Source organism: Terrapene carolina, unplaced genomic scaffold, assembly GCF_002925995.2.
Source record: "Terrapene carolina triunguis isolate 2854851 unplaced genomic scaffold, T_m_triunguis-2.0 Scaffold231, whole genome shotgun sequence".
Lineage (NCBI taxonomy): Eukaryota > Metazoa > Chordata > Testudines > Emydidae > Terrapene > Terrapene triunguis.
The window spans coordinates 16,360,849-16,378,952 of record NW_020664582.1 but is presented as its reverse complement, the minus strand read 5'-3'; the positions used below and the strand labels follow the sequence as shown (position 1 = coordinate 16,378,952).

Sequence of the window (18,104 nt, the reverse complement as noted above, 5' to 3'; positions counted from 1 at the left end):
CAAATTCCCCTTCTCTAAAACGGGAATAATATGTACCTTGCTGGGAATAAATGAGAGAATGGGTGAGATTTTCAAAAGCACCTGAGTGATTTAAGAGCACAACTCCCATTGACATTCAGTAAGACTTGTGCTATTAAATCACTTTGGCATGTCTGAAAATCCCTCCTGTATTTAAGAAGTCTGAAGATGTGCTAAGTATTATTTTTGTTGTTCAATTCCATATGACTTCAAGTTTCTTAGCCCCGCTTCTTCTCTAAAGCACTAGAATATACTTAGGCAACATGTCTAAATATTAGCAGCTGCAGGACTGTACAGTGTTCTTCATCTCATTCAGGTCGCCTGGCTAGATAAAATTGACAGACGCTATGCTTGGATTAAACGTCAGCTGATGGACTATGAGGAAAAGTACGGGCGTATGTTTCCGCAGGAGTGGTGCATGACGGAGCGTATCGCCGTTGAGTTCTGCCATGTTACGAGGTGAGCACAAACAGTGAATTTTGCTAAGAGGGCATACTGTAGCAATCAGTGTTTTTCGCTGAGTTGATGGCAGATCTGTAGGATTTTAAAATGCTGCAGCTAAATGTCTTTGTAGAATGGCTACTGCTTGGGACTTACAAGGGGAAAAAAATGCTGTTTAGGTGATAATCCTGAAAGAGAATCACAGAAATACATTTAATACACAGATATTGATATAAAAGGAAAAACAACTTCCCTGCAGCAGAGCTGTAGATAAGTAACGTGGTGGGGAAGCCTGGGACTGCCATCTCACAGAGCTAGCTCCTTGAAAGCCAATTCCCCCCAGGAGACCGAAAAGTATGCGCCAACCAAGGTCCCCAAAGCCCTCGTCCCTGCTGCTGTTCTCTGACCCCCATTATAAGCACTGCTCTTGCCAAAGCTTTGTTACTGTAGGGTTTTCTGGCTAAGAAGAGTACGTTGGATGTAGGGGCTGGTGTCCTGTTACGCACAAACCTCACAACAACTGTGGGTATGAATTCTGAAACCTAATCTGTATGGGAGGTTAGTAGTTAAATGAGAATGGCTTAGGAATTAACTTGGAATTTAGTGATGAGAGCTGGTTCGCTATAGGAACTGGACTGAGTTACGACCATAAGCTTCAAATCTTTTTCTTAATATGTGCAGAAGTAATTGATAGTTCTCTTCAAGCAGGAAATCACATCCTTCATTTCCCTCCCTCTCCCTTTCAGGACAGAGCTTGCTAAGATCATGCGCACAAGAGCTAAAGAGATTGAGGTGAAATTGCTTTTGTTTGCCATTCAGAGAACGACCAACTTCGAAGGGCTGATGGCTAAACGCTTCTCGGGGTGCACTCTGGCTGACGGGACCGTGGTAAGGAAACTTCTAAAGAACAGCCCTACAGCCCCAGCTGTTACAGGAAGAAACTCCCATCCTCCACTGTAACTGGGGCAGTGAGGTGCTATAAAGGATATCTTTTGAAAGCCCTCCTCTACTCCAAAGATGTTAGCCCAGAGAGTTTGTGTGGTGGTGGGATCCTGGGGCACAGAGGACCCCCTTCCTCTCCTATCTCTTGAGATGCATGGTTCTCCTACTTCAACTCTCCTACGCCTCTTGAATTAAATTACAGCTGAAGCCCCTTTGTTATGAAGAACCACCACATAATTGTGCCGCAGTGTGTTCATCATGACACAAGTTTCTTGCACACTGATGCAACATCCTCACTGAACCTTTTCCCCTCTTCTCAGAGCTCCTTTCCAATTACTGCCTGGGAAAGGTCCCATCCCGCCTTAGCTGTGGGGTTTACTCTTATTTGCTGGGGAAAGCGGCTTTGGGACAGGATCCTGGCAGCTTGCGTGCTGCCTTGTCTCATTTCAGTGTCCCGAGCTCTGTCTGTTACCAGCATGTCCAGTAGCTTAGGGAGTGTCCTGGGATTGTCACTCTGCTTTTTCTGCCTGGAATCTAAGCTGAGCAAGTGGAGTGCTAATCAAATGCTGCCTAGACAGCACAAATTCCAGATGTGGCTCAAAGACCGTGAGTTTGAGGAGCACTGCTCCGCACTGTTCATCTGCGGAGGCCTGTTTGGACTCTTGTCTTTGAGGGAGCTGTGTAGGTGTAATGGATGATGGATTGAACCGTTGCTCTTTGCTGCAATGCAGTGGATGATGCCAGTTAAAGGGGGAGTTCTTCAATTGATTGATTAGAGAGTTCTTAACAATCTGATTTTTCATTTTTCCAGAATATTTATTATCCAATGTGCTGTTAATTATCTGACTGCATTGGGTTGCTCTCATTATCCCTTCAGAAACGGGATGCACGGGAGCGATTATAATTGAAGAACAACAAAAGAGGAGAGAAGAGGGTTTGAAATAAGGAAAATTAATTTCTTTTCCTGGCAGCCTTTCTCCCACTTCTGATTCTATTTAGGGACCATGAAGCCCTGGATTGCTGTAATCTGAACTCTTTTTAAACATAAAACAAAGCATGTAATTATATACGGGTATACGGACAATACACAGTGGAGACGACTGGCAGAGGGGAGCTGTAATGCAGGATTTGCTGCAGCAGCACTGTTCTCATGTCTGTAGTTAACTGTTGTGTCAGCAATTCTGTCATAAAGCCCCTGTTTAAAGAGGTTACAACCAAGTCTTGCCAATGCAGTCTGGGCAAGACTTGGCCAATGTAGTAGGTGGGCCCCTTTTGAATGGTAGGAGTGTAACCAATAAAGCCCCATTCTGGCTTTGCATGCTTTGTAGTGTTTCTGTGAGTTACAAGGAGCTTGCAGAGGTTTCCTGTGTGAGGAGTGCACAGATGATGAGGTGCCACCTCACTTTCTACCAAGCCCGCTGGAGACCAGAGGGCAGAACCCTCAGCTGGCAACGATGAACGACACTGCCACCAGCAGCAGAGTTTAGTCCCTTTCCTTGGAGCTTTTGTGCACCGAGTCGTAAACAAAAGATTCCAAATAAAACCAAGCAGCCCAAGAACAATGCATCCTGATTGCGGGAGCCCTTTCTAGCTTCGTAGCCTGTTGCGGGGGAAAGAACACTTGAGCGAGCCATGCCATAGCCACTTGCTCTCTACCTTTCTGTGCCCACCCCCATTACTTTTGTGGCAGGCAGATCTCTGGGTTAACCCTTCATGCACTGGGGCTGGCTACCATATCACACTCTCATACCACTTGTGATTTGCCCCATAGCACAGTCTGTCTTGGCTGGCTAGGCCAGTTTGGAAACCATGTGATTTGGAGTCTCACATGGGGATATTCTCCCCATCTCTATATTTCCACCTAGGCCTGACCAAGAAGTGCTTTATGGGGTTGCCCTCCAATGGGAGCCACTCTGGTCCCCTTCCCCTAGCAGGCTCTTTACCCTCTCTAGCCTCTTAGTGCCTCCACAGCACCATTCGCTCGTCAGCCAGCAAAGACCAGTGCTGGCACTAGTTCAAACTCTGCTTCTTCCCTCTTGAGTGTTTAGCACCAGTTCTGGGCTCTGCTTCTAATGCTTGATGGAGCAGCGAGCAGAGTGTGGAGCCCTGAACCGTGACCCGCTGACCACCCAGCTTGCTGGCTATTAAAGATCCCAGGGCTAATTTGGGGAGAGTAGGAATTTGTTGTGGTCTCATTAGCCAGCATTTCCCGTCCTGAGGTGCATTGGCAGAGTGGTTGAAGTTGGGGAGCCCAGCACTGGAACAGAAGGGCATGCCGCATGTCAGGAGTGAGATGCATTGATAGTGCAGAGGCGGAGGATAGAGGACTAGACTTTAGTTCTCGCAGGAGGTCAGGATTGAGGCGCATTGCACGTAACACTTGGCAGTACTCCTCACCGTCAGTCTTCCACTTTATTGAGCCTTGAATTCATCTCTGCATTTTTACGAAGCAGATCCCTGGCTGATACTTGCTTTCGATGTTCTGTGATCATCCGGGATCTGTAGGTTTATTCCCATAAGACAATTGGGCAGTGAGGGGAGATGCAGAAAGGGCTTAGGAAGGCAAAGCGAGAATGCAGCAATGTGGCTGATATCCCAAAAGGAAACTTTCTCTCCCTTTACTGACTTTCTTTTTTTAACAGAAAAAGGCAGAGCTGCCACCTCCCTCCACCAACCCATTTCTGGAAGATGAAAGTGGGACAGAGACAGACGAAACTGTGATAGAGAAAGGCGATATAGATAGAGTAAGTCTTCCAAGTTCCTTATCTGCAAACAAAAGAGTCCCAGTTTCTGAGACTCTCTGGAAGTCCCTAAGCTTTTTTTTCCAAATCTATTTGAGAAGTTCATTGTCATTGCCACATGCTTAGCGTGATCTTGGTCCAACAAATACTTCGTAGTAATGGTCCCTCACTTGACACATCTCCCCATGTGACTTCAGGTCATAGGTGCTCACTTTATTGAAACAAACCGGTTTTACTCCTCCAAGGTAGGGAGAATGAGCTGGGTTCTAGTCAACCTTGCATGTCACCAACAAGGTCAGCAGCTGAAGCGTAACCGCAGAACCTTTACTGACAAAAGACACCAGAATACAGTTGGGTTTTCAGATCCTAGATGATGATTGCTGTGCTGGCCACAGAGAAAGCCAGCCACAAGGAAAGGTGTTGGGGAGGGAGTAAAGTGTAGGAAAAACTGAGGGGATTCTCACGGGTGCCAGAAGGCAGGCGAAGGACTAAATGAACTGCAGAACCAGCCCCTGTTTTTAATGAACAGCTGAATGTACTAACTTGTCAGAAGGCAATTCAAATATTTCTGAGCAGGGAATTGTCTAGTTCCCAGCATGCAAGGAAGCTGGTTTCCTTCCTGAAATCAAGTCTGTGCCAGCTTGTCATGCTATTCCGTGTAGTGCTGTTTGTGGGGGAGGGAGCCCCACTTTTGGCATTCCCCAGATTACTACGCTTGAGAATGGCACCATGATTGGCTGAAGCTGTGAATGCACTCAGCAAAGCCCCGCCCAGCTGAGGCACACCTGGGAAGGAGGTTTGCTCCTAGGCAGCACTCGGTGGCTAACACTTGCACGTTATATATTTCACTCGCCTTTGCTGGCAGGAGAGGAGCAGAAAAAGGAAAGGGTGGAGGGGGCTGGGAGGCAGAAAGCCTCTAAGATATTAGTGCTGGTGACTGAGGACACATGTAAGTGGAAGAGGGCTACTAGAGGGAGCAGAAGAGTGAGGGGAAAGAAATCAAAGAAATCCACCTTAAAAAGAAACCCTTCTGGTGATCCTAGCGGTTAGATTTAATCTGTTTACTTTGGATAGTAATAAAAGGAAACTGGGCCAGCTGCAGACTTCCTTACTGTGACAACAGTAACCTTTTATTAGTCCATCAAACTCCAGGAGGAAATAGCTTAAACATCTGCAGCTCTTGGACAGCACTCATGCACTCTGAAATACTGCTTCACTGCTACTGTTAGAAGATTTAGTAGTCTGTCTCTCTCAGCCATGCGGGGTGCAGGATGATGCAAAGACTGAGAGAGAGACACACACACAGACACACACACAACCTCTGCTTTAATCCAGCTCTTCCAGCCACAGGAACGGTAAACATCACTAGCCTAGTAAATCCCTGATTCCCTGCTGCACAAGGTGGTCCTGTCAGAGCTCCTGAGACCTCTGGGAACGGTGCGTTTTAGAAATGCCACCCATTGCTTTCTTCCCAAAGCTGAGGAATGTACACCCCCAGCTGGAATGCACAGGCGCTGGCAAAGCACAGGATCGGGGGGTTGCTGGGCAGTTGCTCTCTCCCAGCGTCGTAAAAGCTCGCATTCCCCAATGTCGTTGTTCGTGAAAAGGTTAATGAAACCAGGTTCATGGAGTGTTCTGGCCTCCATAAATCGTTGGTTCACGTAGGCTTTGCAGCCACACGTTATTACTCATTTTTGTGTGCGCTAGTCTTGATTATTTCTCTGAAATGCTGGCGTTTCCAGTCTCTGTGCACATTCCACAGGTGACCCAGTGCCTCCTTGTCTCTTGTTTAGGAAAGCACATGGGAAAGAGCTCTCTAGTTTCTTTTCTTAGGGTGAAAAGGCTTTTTCAAAGTGGAAAACTCAGCTCTTCATTGGCTGGGCATTGGACCCAAGTCTCTGGCAAGGGAAGTGAGAATTCTGCCACTGAATCACCAATGCTTTTTTTGCAGGCTGTGAAATTGTCTGGTTGCTAAGAAATGGAGACAACAGCAGAAAGAGTCAATATCAACATTTTAAAATTCTAGATATGGTACAAATATTTGTAGCCTTTCAAGCCCTAATTCAGCATTCCCCTTAAGCATGTGCGGAACTTTAAACACACGAACAGCCCCACTGGGACATGCTTACACTCTTTGCTGAATCAGTGAATGAGCTGGGCTTTGGAAATGTAGACTCACAGAAAGGAGGAGGTGCCATGGTTGTGAGTAAGGCTCGGCACATTAAAAATATTTTATGTCATAAAATGAGAATAAGACCGATGACCCCAAATTGTGCATGTACTTAATGTTGCAAATCTGACATGAAAAATAGTATTTTTAGTGATAATTTTAAAACATAACCTCCTTCCACCCATAAAATATGTTGTCACAGTGAAAGAGATCATACAGCCCTCTGTGCATTGATAATTGCAACTCTTGGAATTGTGATCTGCTTACCTAAATTCCACCTTAGTATAGTGTATTTCATGTCTTAAAATGTAGGCATGTGTTCATTTAATTATATTTGGTGAATCAGAGAATATCAGGGTTGGAAGGGACCTCAGGAGGTCATCTAGTCCAACCCCCTGCTCAAAGCAGGACCAATCCCCCAATGGCCTCCTCAAGGATTGAGCTCACAACCCTGGGTTTAGCAGGCCAATGCTCAAATCACTGAGCTATCCCTCCCCCTATAGTAATACCTAGCTCTTCTATAGATCTCAAAGGGCTTTACAAAGGACATCAGTATTATCATCTGCATTTTTACACATGGGGAAATCGGTGCACTGACTTGCCCACGGTCACCCAGCACTCCAATGGTGGGAATTGAACCAAGGTCTCCTGAGTGCTAATCCAGTGTCACATCCATTAGACTATGCTGCTTCCTTTTAAACAGCTGCTGTGCCCATCTCTGATGGGGATGGCGTTTCCTTACTATTAACCAATCTTTACAACATCCCTATTTATTTGTAAAGTGCTTAGAGATCCTCTGTTGAAAGGTGTTATAAAAACACAAACTATTCTTTATTGTAAGAGAATTCTACAAGTCAAAAGACAACTCTCAGAAAGATCATACATTTATTTTACTACATGCGAGGAGGGGTTGAAAGCACTTGGGAAGACAAGATGTGAATTCAAAATGTCCTTGACACATTGGAGAATTGGTCTGAAATCAACATGATGAAATTCAGTGAAGACCAGCACAAATTACTTCACTTAGGAAGGAAAACTCAAATGCACAACTACAAAATGGAGACTAACTGGCTAGGTGGTAGTACTGCTGAAAAGGAGCTGCGGGTTATAGTGGATCATAAATTGAATACAAGTCAACAATGTGATGCAGTTGTGAAAAAAACTAATACAATTCTAGAGTGTATTAACAGGAGTGTTGCATGTAAGATGCGAAAGGTAATTGTCCTGCTCTACTCGGCGCTGGTAAGGCCTCAGCTGGAGTACTGTGTCCAGTTCTGGGCGCCACCATGCTTTAGGAAAGATGTGGACAAATTGGCGAGAGTCCAAAGGAGAGCAACAAAAATGATAAAAGGTTAAGAGAACCTGACTGATGAGGAAAGGTTAGAAAAACTGGGCATGTTTAGTCTTGAGAAAAGAAGAATGAGGGGGACGTGATAAGTCTTCAAATATGTTAAGGGCTGCTATAAAGATGACGGTGATCAATTGTTCTCTAAGTCTACTGAAGGTAGAACAGGAAGTAAAGGGCTTAATCTGCAGCAAGGGAGATTTAGGTTGGATATTTGGAGAGGCTTACTAACTATAAGTTAAACTCTGGAATAGACTTCCAAGGGAGGTTATGGAATCCCTGTCATTGGAGGTTTTTAAGAACAGGTTGGACAAACACTTGTCAGGGATGCTCTAGGTTTACTTGGTCCTGCCTCAGTACAGGATTTGATGACTTCTTGAGGTCTCTTCCAGCCCTACACTTCCATGATTCTATGGACATCTTAGGTTGTGAAGGGTCCAAACCAGGTTATATACGTTATTAGCAACACTTCATCTTTCAAAACAAATAAACCAGACAATTAAACACACAAGAATATTGCTAGATTGAGGCAAACCGTGACCCTCTGTACATTGTTGGTTATTTAGCAATAGAGTTCTGGGTTACAATAAAGTTCTAAAGAACATAAGTCCTGCTGTGCTATTTTAATTGCTGTTTTCTGTAGAAGTTTGATGGCAGGTTTGCAATCATTGTTCTAAATGGTTTCCTTGCAGCCCAAGAAGCCGAAGGCCCCGGACAACCCATTTCATGGCATCATTTCCAAGTGCTTTGAACCTCACCTCTATGTATATATTGAGTCCCAGGACAAGTGAGTAACAAGCATGCACCTTTTTTTTTTTGTCTTGACTGAATATGTATTATGACGAGGGTTTTCTCAAATTCTGCTTTGCTTGCTTTAATCAGCAACATCCTCCATCTCTTAGAAAGGATGTGATGTACAGAGATGGGCCTCCCAAAAAAAGAAACTGCAGAGGGATTTTTGTGTTTGGGACACACACCACGCTAGAAAATTCACAATGAAAGGTGGCCAAAATAGGGCCCACCAAGTCCTGTAACACAGTCTGTTGCTTCCTTGCCGAGAGATGTGACTCTCAGCATGCACCATTTTGACAGTCTGGGCTGCCAAACCACATTGCAGGTTCCATTAATTTCCGCACCTCTTGCTTCCTTATTTAAAAAGGAGAGTGGCTACCATTGGATGTTTGTATTCAAATCAGGAACAGAATTTAGGCTTCTGGTAAATTACTAGTGTGGCCTTGGGTTGGGCAAAGTTTGAATGCCCCTGATGTGATTGGATCATGGTGTTATCTCTAGTCCCATAGGCTTGGATCCATGTTGGTTTCTTGGGAAGCAGGCTTTTCTCCCGCAATATGAGCAATGAAGACTCAGAGCATAGTCAACTGCCCCTCCATGATAAATGCTCATCTTTCATCTCATGTCCTACACCTATAGTTTTGCTTATTAGTGTTTTGCACCTGACTTATCCTTGCTGTGCGTGGGTTTACCCCTCTGTAAAATGGATGTAACACCTACCTTACAGGGGTGTTCTGAGATTTGATGACTTGTATAAAGAGCTTCATATGAAGCGTGCTATGAATGTGCTAGCTATTATCAAATGTGTTTTCTGTCACTCCCAGCCCATCGCTTTGCTTAGTATCTGAGTCACCATAAACTATTAAAGCATCATCATTGTTTCTGACTCACTGCAGAATATTTGGAGATCCTTTGAATGGAAGATGTTCTAGCCTAGGGGCTTTCAAACTTTTCCATAGGCTTGACCACATCTTCATAGACAGTCTCCTGGGCACCTCCCCTCCCATTGGTGATCAAATAATGCCCCATGACAACTGCAGTGACTGATTACAGGGAAAAGTTATAATGGGAAAGTATTTAAAATAGTTTAGCTTCTTTTAATATAACTTAAGGGCTGGGGGAGCGGAGGAGGAGTCACCATCATGTGACCAGCCAGCTCCCTGAGGGCTACTAGAGGAGAGAAAAATGAATGGACTTAAACTGGATAAAAAAAAAAACAAGGAGTCCTTGTGGCACCTTAGAGACTAACAAATTTATTTGGGCATAAGCTTTCGTGGGCTAGAACTCCACGTTAAACTAGATAGAGGCTCATGGTGGTGATATAATTATTATTATTCATATTATCATAGCCCTAGGAGCTCCAGTCATGGATCGGAACCCTGCTGTGTCCCAGTTGCATTGAAATGCCAGGTAGCAATCCTGGGTCAGTTTTTCCATGTCCCATAAACCTTTTGTGCTTTAAAAAACAAGTGCAATAGTCTGCCCTTCTGGGGCTAGATTCCACTCGCACAGCAGAACAAAGGGAAATGTCTTTTTTCCTCCCTCTCCGCAAGCTAAACACCAAAGTGTATGAACATTCCACCCCCCTCCCTGCCCCCTTTGGCCAATTCAATCCCTGTTTTCAGTAATCCTACCCCACCCTGCTCCTGCTCTCACATTTTTTTCCTCCTATTTTCTTCCGCAGTCCCCAAGATGTTTTACATTAGCTTGATAGCTACAGACAGCAGGGAGTTCAAAGAAAAACTGCCACATTAGCCAAAAAAAAAAAAAAAAAAGTTTGCTTTTCTGTACAATCTTTTCTCCTGGGATTGAATTTTTGAGGGATCTGTTTGATTGATATCTGCATAGGGGATGTCTCTCAGAGAATTAATTGGGTATTTGGGCAGCAAATAGAAAGGATGGTGGGACAGAAGTGTTGTTTAGTGCTCCCTTAGTTCGTGGCAGAACGCAGCTGGTTCCTTTTCTGCTGGAAAATTGTTTCCATACCAGTGTGAAGAAACATGGTGCCAACATCTGTAGCAGTTTCTCAGGAGATACCTGGAAGAAAGCCTTTTAAGATTCGTGGGTTTTTTCCCCCAAGCTTGGTTACAATTAGAATATCAGGCATCGGATTGCACTTCAGTCTCTCTGGGATATAAGCGTCTGACTCTTATGCACAACTTCTGTGAGCGATATGAACAGATATAATGTTGGAAATAAACAAAGCTATATTATAGCAGAGCAGTAGCTCTGTTAAAGTTGAGACCTGCTAACTATTATCAACCAATATTTCTAAGGCCTGGTCTACACTAGGCTTTTATGTCGAATTTAGCGCCGTTATATCGAATTAACCCTGCACCCGTCCACACCACGAAGCCATTTAGTTCGACATAGAGCCCTCCTTAAATCGATTTCTGTAATCCTCCACAACGAGAGGAGTAGCGCTAAATTCGAAATGGCCATATCGAATTAGGCTAGGTGTGGATGGAAATCGACGGTAATAGCTCCGGGAGCTATCCCACAGTGCACCACTCTGTTGACGCTCTGGACAGCAGTCCGAGCTCGGATGCTCTGACCAGCCACACCCCGGGAAAATTTGAATTCCTTTTCCTGTCTGGGCAGTTTGAAGCGCAGTTTCTGTTTGGACACCGTGGCGAGCTCAGCAGCAGTGGCAGCAGTGGCAACGATGCAGAGCTCTCCAGCAGAGATGGCCGTGCAATCCAATAGAAAGAGGGCCCCAGCATGGACGGATCGGGAAGTCTTGGATCTCATCGCTGTGTGGGGAGATGAGTCCGTGCTTTCCGAGCTGCGCTCCAAAAGACGGAATGCAAAGATCTATGAGAAGATCTCTAAAGCCATGGCAGAGAGAGGCTACAGCCGGGATGCAACGCAGTGCCGCGTGAAAATCAAGGAGCTGAGACAAGGCTACCAGAAGACCAAAGAGGCAAACGGACGCTCCGGATCCCAGCCTCACACATCCCGTTTCTACGAGGCACTGCATTCCATCCTAGGTGCGGCCGCCACCACTACCCCACCCCTGACCGTGGACTCTGAGGATGGGATATTGTCCGCGGCCGGTTCCTCAGCGGACGGGGAAGAGGAGGAAGGAGATGAGGAGGACGAGGCAGTAGACAGCGCTTACAACGCTGATTTGCCCGACAGCCAGGAGCTCTTCATCACCCTGACAGAGATCCCCTACCAACCCTCCCCAGCCGTTACCCCAGACACAGATTCAGGGGAAGGATCAAGCAGTAAGTGTTTTAAATATCCAAACATTTATTTACAACATAACTGGCATATTTAAAATATTAACAGTAGCTAAAGTGCTTTAAAACATGTAAACATTTATTTGCAACAAAACAGGAAGATTGAAAATATTAACAGTGGGTAAAGTGCTTAAAAACATGTAAACAGGAAAGTCAAACAAAAGGGGAATCAGTGCAAAGTGTATCATGATTACTCCGTCTTTGGGCGCCTCAATATATAGTCCGAACCATTTTAAAAAAATCTCACAATGTCCGCTTCATGATTATAGTGCCCAAAACCCTGCAGTCATTTGTCCCTCCAAGGGCACCTAAGCCAAGAACTGGTCAATGTAACCGGGGATCGAGGCGACATCCTCCGGGGAGAACTCCTCATACACCTCCTGCAGGTGTTTTTCAAGCCTCATCAGCAGGTTCCTGGGCAGGGACAGCTTATTAGGCCCCCCGTGGTAGGACACGTTTCCCTGCCACAACGCCAGCAGGTACTCCGGGATCATGGCCTTGCACAGCAGTGCAGCAAATGGCCCCGGTTTCTGCAGGCTGTCCCGGAGCATCTTCTCCTTCTGGCTCTCGGAGACCTTCAGGAGGGTGATGTCAGGCATGACTCCCTGCTGTGAATTAGGTAGGGGAAAGTTAGTATTGGGACTGCTTGCCCGTCCCTTTACAGAACTGCAACCGCCGGTTTACAGCCACGCGGTTTACAGCCGCGAGGGGCTGGGACAGGGCCAGAGTTCATGCTTGCAGGATTGCTGCCAGCAGAGACTCGCATTGCTTTCTATGTGAAAGGAGGCCAGTGCCACTCTTAAAGTTTTAAGCGGCCACAAGTCTACGGCTTACCATGTTTGCCATCTACACAAAGTCCGGTGTCCTGCCCTGCTCCTCAGCTCGCCACAGCAAGACCGCAGGCACTGTAGGCGAGGGCCGAAAATTCGACCTTGTCCTCAGTGCGCGTGTGATAGGTGCTCTGCATGGTCTTGTTCACAGAGAAAGACTATGTTCTCTGTTCACAGATACATTGCTCTGTCTCAGGAATTCACTCCCTTTTTCCAATTCCCACAGCCACATCTGCCCAGAGGCTAGCGCACATTAGGAGGAGGAAGAAGAGGACACGGGAAGACATGTTTGCTGAACTAATGGAATGCTCCCGAGCACAGGCAGCCCAGCAGACACAGTGGAGGGAGAACTTGTCCCAAATGCACCGGGCAAACATTGAACGGGAGGAGAGGTGGCGACAGGAGGACAGGCAGGCTACTCAAACGCTGCTTGGACTAATGAGGGAGCAAACGGACACGCTCCGCCGCCTTGTGGATGTTCTGCAGGACCGGAGGCAGGAGGAGAGAGCCCCGCTGCAGTCTCTCTGTAACTGCCCTGCCCCGCCACCAAGTCCCATACCCCCCTCACCCAAAGTCCAAACACGGAGGGGTGGAAGGGGCCGGGAAAAATTTCACTCCACCCCTGCGGACTGCTCTACCACTAGAAGGCTCTCATTCCCCAAAATTTGAAAAGTCCTTTCCTACCCGCCTCACACAAGACCCCGTCCAAGTTTCACCCCCCCGTTCCATGTGCGGTTGTTAATAAAGAATACGTTTCTGTTCATTTCTGTTTCCATCCTCTTCTTTTGGAGGGGAGTCTGTCTGGAGGGGGGGGAAGGGCCTTGGTCATTGGACAGGACAGTCACCTTTAGCAGGGGGCAGGTGCAGCAGCAGGGCACATATACAGTGCAGTGACTAGTTATCCTGGTCAGTCTGGGAGGTGGTTTTCATGTTCTGTGTGGTGGGGGCGGTGGTGTTGCTCTGTGACTTGGTGGCGGGGGAGGGCAGTTACAGATCTTATGCAGCGGTCCTTACCCTGGATCACAGAGCCGCGCAGCAGGGGATCTGTAACCCTCCTCCCCCTGCAAGACAGTCACATAGCCGACACATACACGCAGTCCCGGCCAGGAGGGCTGGCAGGCTCCGTTGAAACAACCAGTCCACCATCGCGGAGCCTGTCATTCCTGGAGTTTAGAAGCATCATTTGCATCACAACCCTAAACCCGCTCCCCGCCACAGTCTGCGTCCCAGGTTTAAAACATTCCCGTGAAAACAGTAATAAAGACAACGGTGTCCATGAACAAAACAGAACAGATTTTATTTTTTGGGAAGGGGGTGAAGGGGGTATGTAATTGGAGAGGATAGTCGACGGCAACTGGGTAAAGAAACGGGGGCAAGTTCAGCTTCTGTGTCCACAAACTTAAAAGTCAATGGGTACCCTGCTCAGCCTTGAAACTGGCTTTCAAAGCCTCCCGGATGCACAGCGCGTCCCGCTGGGCTCTTCTAATCGCCCGGCTGTCTGGCTGGGCGTAATCAGCAGCCAGGCTATTTGCCTCAACCTCCCACCCCGCCATAAAGGTCTCCCCCTTGCTCTCACACAGATTGTGGAGCACACAGCAAGCTGCAATAACGATGGGGATATTGGTTTCGCTGAGATCACAGCGAGTGAGTAAGCTTCTCCATCTCCCCTTGAGACGGCCAAAAGCACACTCCACTACCATTCTGCACTTGCTCAGCCGGTAGTTGAACAGTTCTTTTTCTGTGTCCAGGGCGCCAGTATAGGGCTTCATGAGCCAGGGCATTAGCGGGTAGGCTGGGTCCCCGAGGATCACTGTAGGCATCTCCACATCCCCAACAGTTATCTTGTGGTCCGGGAAGTAAATACCTTCCTGCAGCCGTCTAAACAGACCAGAGTTCCTGAACACGCGAGCGTCATGAACCTTGCCCGGCCATCCGACGTAGATGTTTGTAAACCGTCCCCGATGGTCCACCAGTGCTTGCAGCACCATTGAAAAGTACCCCTTTCTATTGATGTACTGGCTGGCCTGGTGGCCCGGTCCCAGGATAGGGATGTGAGTCCCATCTATAGCCCCACCGCAGTTTGGGAATCCCATCGCAGCGAAGCCATCTATGATGGCCTGCGCGTTTCCCAGGGTCACTACCTTTGACAGCAGTACCTTGACGATTGCCTTGGCTACTTGCATGACAACAACCCCCACGGTAGATTTGCCCACGCCAAAGTGGTTCGCGACTGACCGGTAGCTGTCCGGCGTTGCAAGCTTCCAGAGGGCTATGGCCACTCGCTTCTGGACAGTCAGGGCTGCTCGCATGCGGGTGTCCTTGCGCTTCAGGGCAGGGGACAGCAACTCACAAAGTTCCAGGAAAGTCCCCTTCCGCATGCGAAAGTTTCGCAGCCACTGGGATTCATCCCAGACCTGAAGCACTATGCGGTCCCACCAGTCCGTGCTTGTTTCCCGGGCCCAGAATCGCCGTTCAACAAAATCCACATGCCCCATTGCAAACGTGATGTCCTCGGCGCTGGGTGTCGTGGTTTCTGACAGCTCTGTGCTACTCTCCGACTTCAGGCCCTCACTCCGCTGCCGTAGCCTCCTCGCCTGATTTCTCTGCATCTGCCTCTGGGAAAGGTGTATGATAAGGTGCGAGGCGTTGAGAACGGCCACAACTGCAGCGATGGTCGCAGCGGGATCCATGATCGCAGTGCTGTGGCGTCCGCGCTGTCACTGATCAAAAAGTGCGCGAACTGATTTCCCGCCGGCGCTTTCAGGGAGGGAGGCAGGGCGGTAGTGACTGACGGATGACGACAGTTACCCAAAAGCACCCTCGCCACAATTTTTTACCCAGAAGCCATTGGGGGCTCGACCCAGAATTCCACTGGGCAGCGGGGACTGCGGGAACTGTGGGATAGCTGCCCACAGTGCACTGCTTCCAATGTCGACGCTTTCCCTGGTAGTGTGGACTGACAAAGTCGAATTACTGTCCTTAGTGTAGACACACACGTTCGACTTTCTAATATCGATTGCACATATTCGATTTAACTAAAATCGAACTACTCTCGTAGTGTAGACATACCCTAAGTCTTCTAAAATCCCCACAGACTCAAACTGTCTTGAAAATCGCTGTGCCTTATTGTAGTCCAGCAGAGGGTTAGTGTTCTGAATGTGAGGTCACTTGCGCAAGGAGTTCCAGAGGTATCCAATAGTGTGTTATACCCTACAATTGACCTGGACTACTTCACATTATTTGCTCCTACTACCGAGATGATGCGTGTTATCTAGATTGAACAAACTGGCTTGTTAAACACAGTGTGTTCTTTATTCATATTGCTTCATGGCTTGATATCCAGCTCTTCTTCATGAAGATTGTGCATCCTCCCATTCATCTAATGAAGAACGAAGCACTGGCTATTAATTCTGTCATTGCTTAGCTGACAGCTGTGTCGTGATAGCACTAACTAGGAACTTGTGTTAATTGCATACTGTCGTAGATCTAGAAAAAAGTACTGACGTTCTGGAGACCAGGAGAGAGAGCGAATCAAGAAAAGGGTGAGCGTGCAAATAAAAGAGTTTGAGTCCAATAGAAACAGAGTAAAATTCTGCACTTGAGTGATTTCATTGCAGTTTCTCTCTATCTCTCTATCTCTATCTCTCTATCTCTAAATCTGCTCCTAACTAGTGTGCCGTTGTTTGGAGAGGCTTCTCGTTTGCATGTGGAAATAAAGATGTCCTGTCAGCAGCAGCCTCATTTCCAAAACCTGGATAGGAGAGATTCCTTTTCTGTCTCTCTCTCACCTTCTTCACACTTCAGCTCTTAATGGTAGGGAACAACTTTTCCCTATCTGGTGCTTCACGCTGCTGTGAGGCCAATATGTTGTTCCCGTGGTGCGTTGGCAGAAAAGTGCCTATTTGTTCACAGTCCAGCTGCCATGAGTTTGCCAACTCCCAAGCAACAGCTGCTGCAAAGAATTGTCACCGTCTCCTGGCTCATCAAGGCCCAAAAGCACATCAGTCCCCAGGGCCGGCTCCAGGCACCAGTAGAGGAAGCATGTGCCTGGGGCGGCACATGCTAAGGGGTGGCATTCTGTCCATTCTTGGGGCGGCACAGTCTGAGCGGCTTTTTTTTTTTTTCCCCTTGGGGCGGCAAAAATGGTAGAGCTGGCCCTGTCAGTCCTACGCTGGACAAGACCTCCAGAATGGCCTGGGGACGAGTGAGGGTGCTCTGCTGACCCTGCTGGCTCACAGCGAAGGTTGTGCAGTCCATCAGAAAAGTGACAAAACCGTTATTTGGACTAACTTAAATGCTTTAGGCACTTGTACAGCATTTGGGCCTGCAGCTACTAAAGTCAATGGGAAAACTTCATTGACATCAATAGAAGCAAAATTGAGCTGCTTGTTTACAATAACTTCCAAATGCAAATTGGACCAATGTCCACAATTAAAATTCCTTCAGCACAGGACTCTCCCCTCCACCCCAAGCCATCCATCCTCTCCAGCTTGCTCACCTGGAAAAGCCTGAAGGAATGGACGGCTTTGCAATATGGCCAGAAGGCCAGCTCATTCAGTCAGTCTCTGATGACTGAAGGGAGGGGAAGTGAATTCCAGAGTTGAGGATCCTTTGCTGACGTGGTGATCCGTGGTATTTGGCTAATGCAGGAACCTGACATTTGCCTGTGCAGCTTAGTCTTAAAACAGGCATAGTACAATAGCATTGCTTTCCCAGCCATTTCAGACATCTGTAGTTGCAGCGACATGTGCTTGTATTGAGAAGGCTTTGTGGGAGCCAGGAAATGCATCGAACTTGCTTTGCATAGCGGAGGAGAATGTGTTGTGGAGATCGAGCATATGAGGTGTAAAGAAACAAAAGCCACTGCCGTTGCTCACCGTGTCTTGGGATAGAAGAAATCAGAACAATATGGCTGTTGCCTACTCAAAGAGTCAGTTTTGTGTGCACACATGGAGCAAAGCACAGGTGCTGGGATAGAAAAGCAGCTGTTGAATTTAGTAGGATGTTTACTAGGAACAGGCCATGTCAGCTATCCTTTGAGACACTGAAGAAATGCTGCAGGCTACCGTATGTGAGCCATCTTTAGTAGGCATCAGCTCTGCTGATGCTGCAGCCATGGTAGGACCCTCCCTGATTCTGTATCTGTTTCTCCCCTCTGTTCCCATTCACGTCTCCTGAAGGAAGAAAATCATCATCATCACAGGTTTGCATAATGCTCTAGGTGTTAGATAAACAGAGAGGAAGGTACAGGGCCTGTCCCGCAACGCTCACAGATCACTGCTTTGACATAGTTGAGCTTCTGTTTCTGGCACTTTGCTAAGCCTACCCTATCTACAGACACATCCTTGCAAAATTGGTAGCTGGCTCTCCATAATGTATTTAATTGCTAAAGGGGCTCCATGGCAAAGAATAGGATCATAAGCCATAAGATCAAGGCTGAGCAGTCATTCCTTCCATGTCCCCATGGCAGGCATGTTGCTTGGTTGCTTTTGGTTGCTCTGACTGCACAAATGCATGCAGTTCTTCAACTTCTGCAGCATCAAAGTGGAAGTATCCGGTATCAGGCTCTTCAGTCCTTGA

General features: G+C 47.2%; 1 protein-coding gene across 1 annotated transcript in view; it reads left to right on the top strand.

Moving 5' to 3' along the window:
* The window catches only part of VPS53 (VPS53 subunit of GARP complex), an 87,672-nt gene that overhangs the window by 36,426 nt on the left and 33,142 nt on the right, over positions 1 to 18,104 (top strand). The window contains exons 8-11 of the mRNA XM_029912542.1: positions 335 to 477; positions 1,206 to 1,347; positions 4,044 to 4,145; positions 8,350 to 8,444. Coding sequence (XP_029768402.1) covers positions 335 to 477; positions 1,206 to 1,347; positions 4,044 to 4,145; positions 8,350 to 8,444 — 482 coding nt within the window. The remainder of the gene's footprint in view (positions 1 to 334; positions 478 to 1,205; positions 1,348 to 4,043; positions 4,146 to 8,349; positions 8,445 to 18,104) is intronic.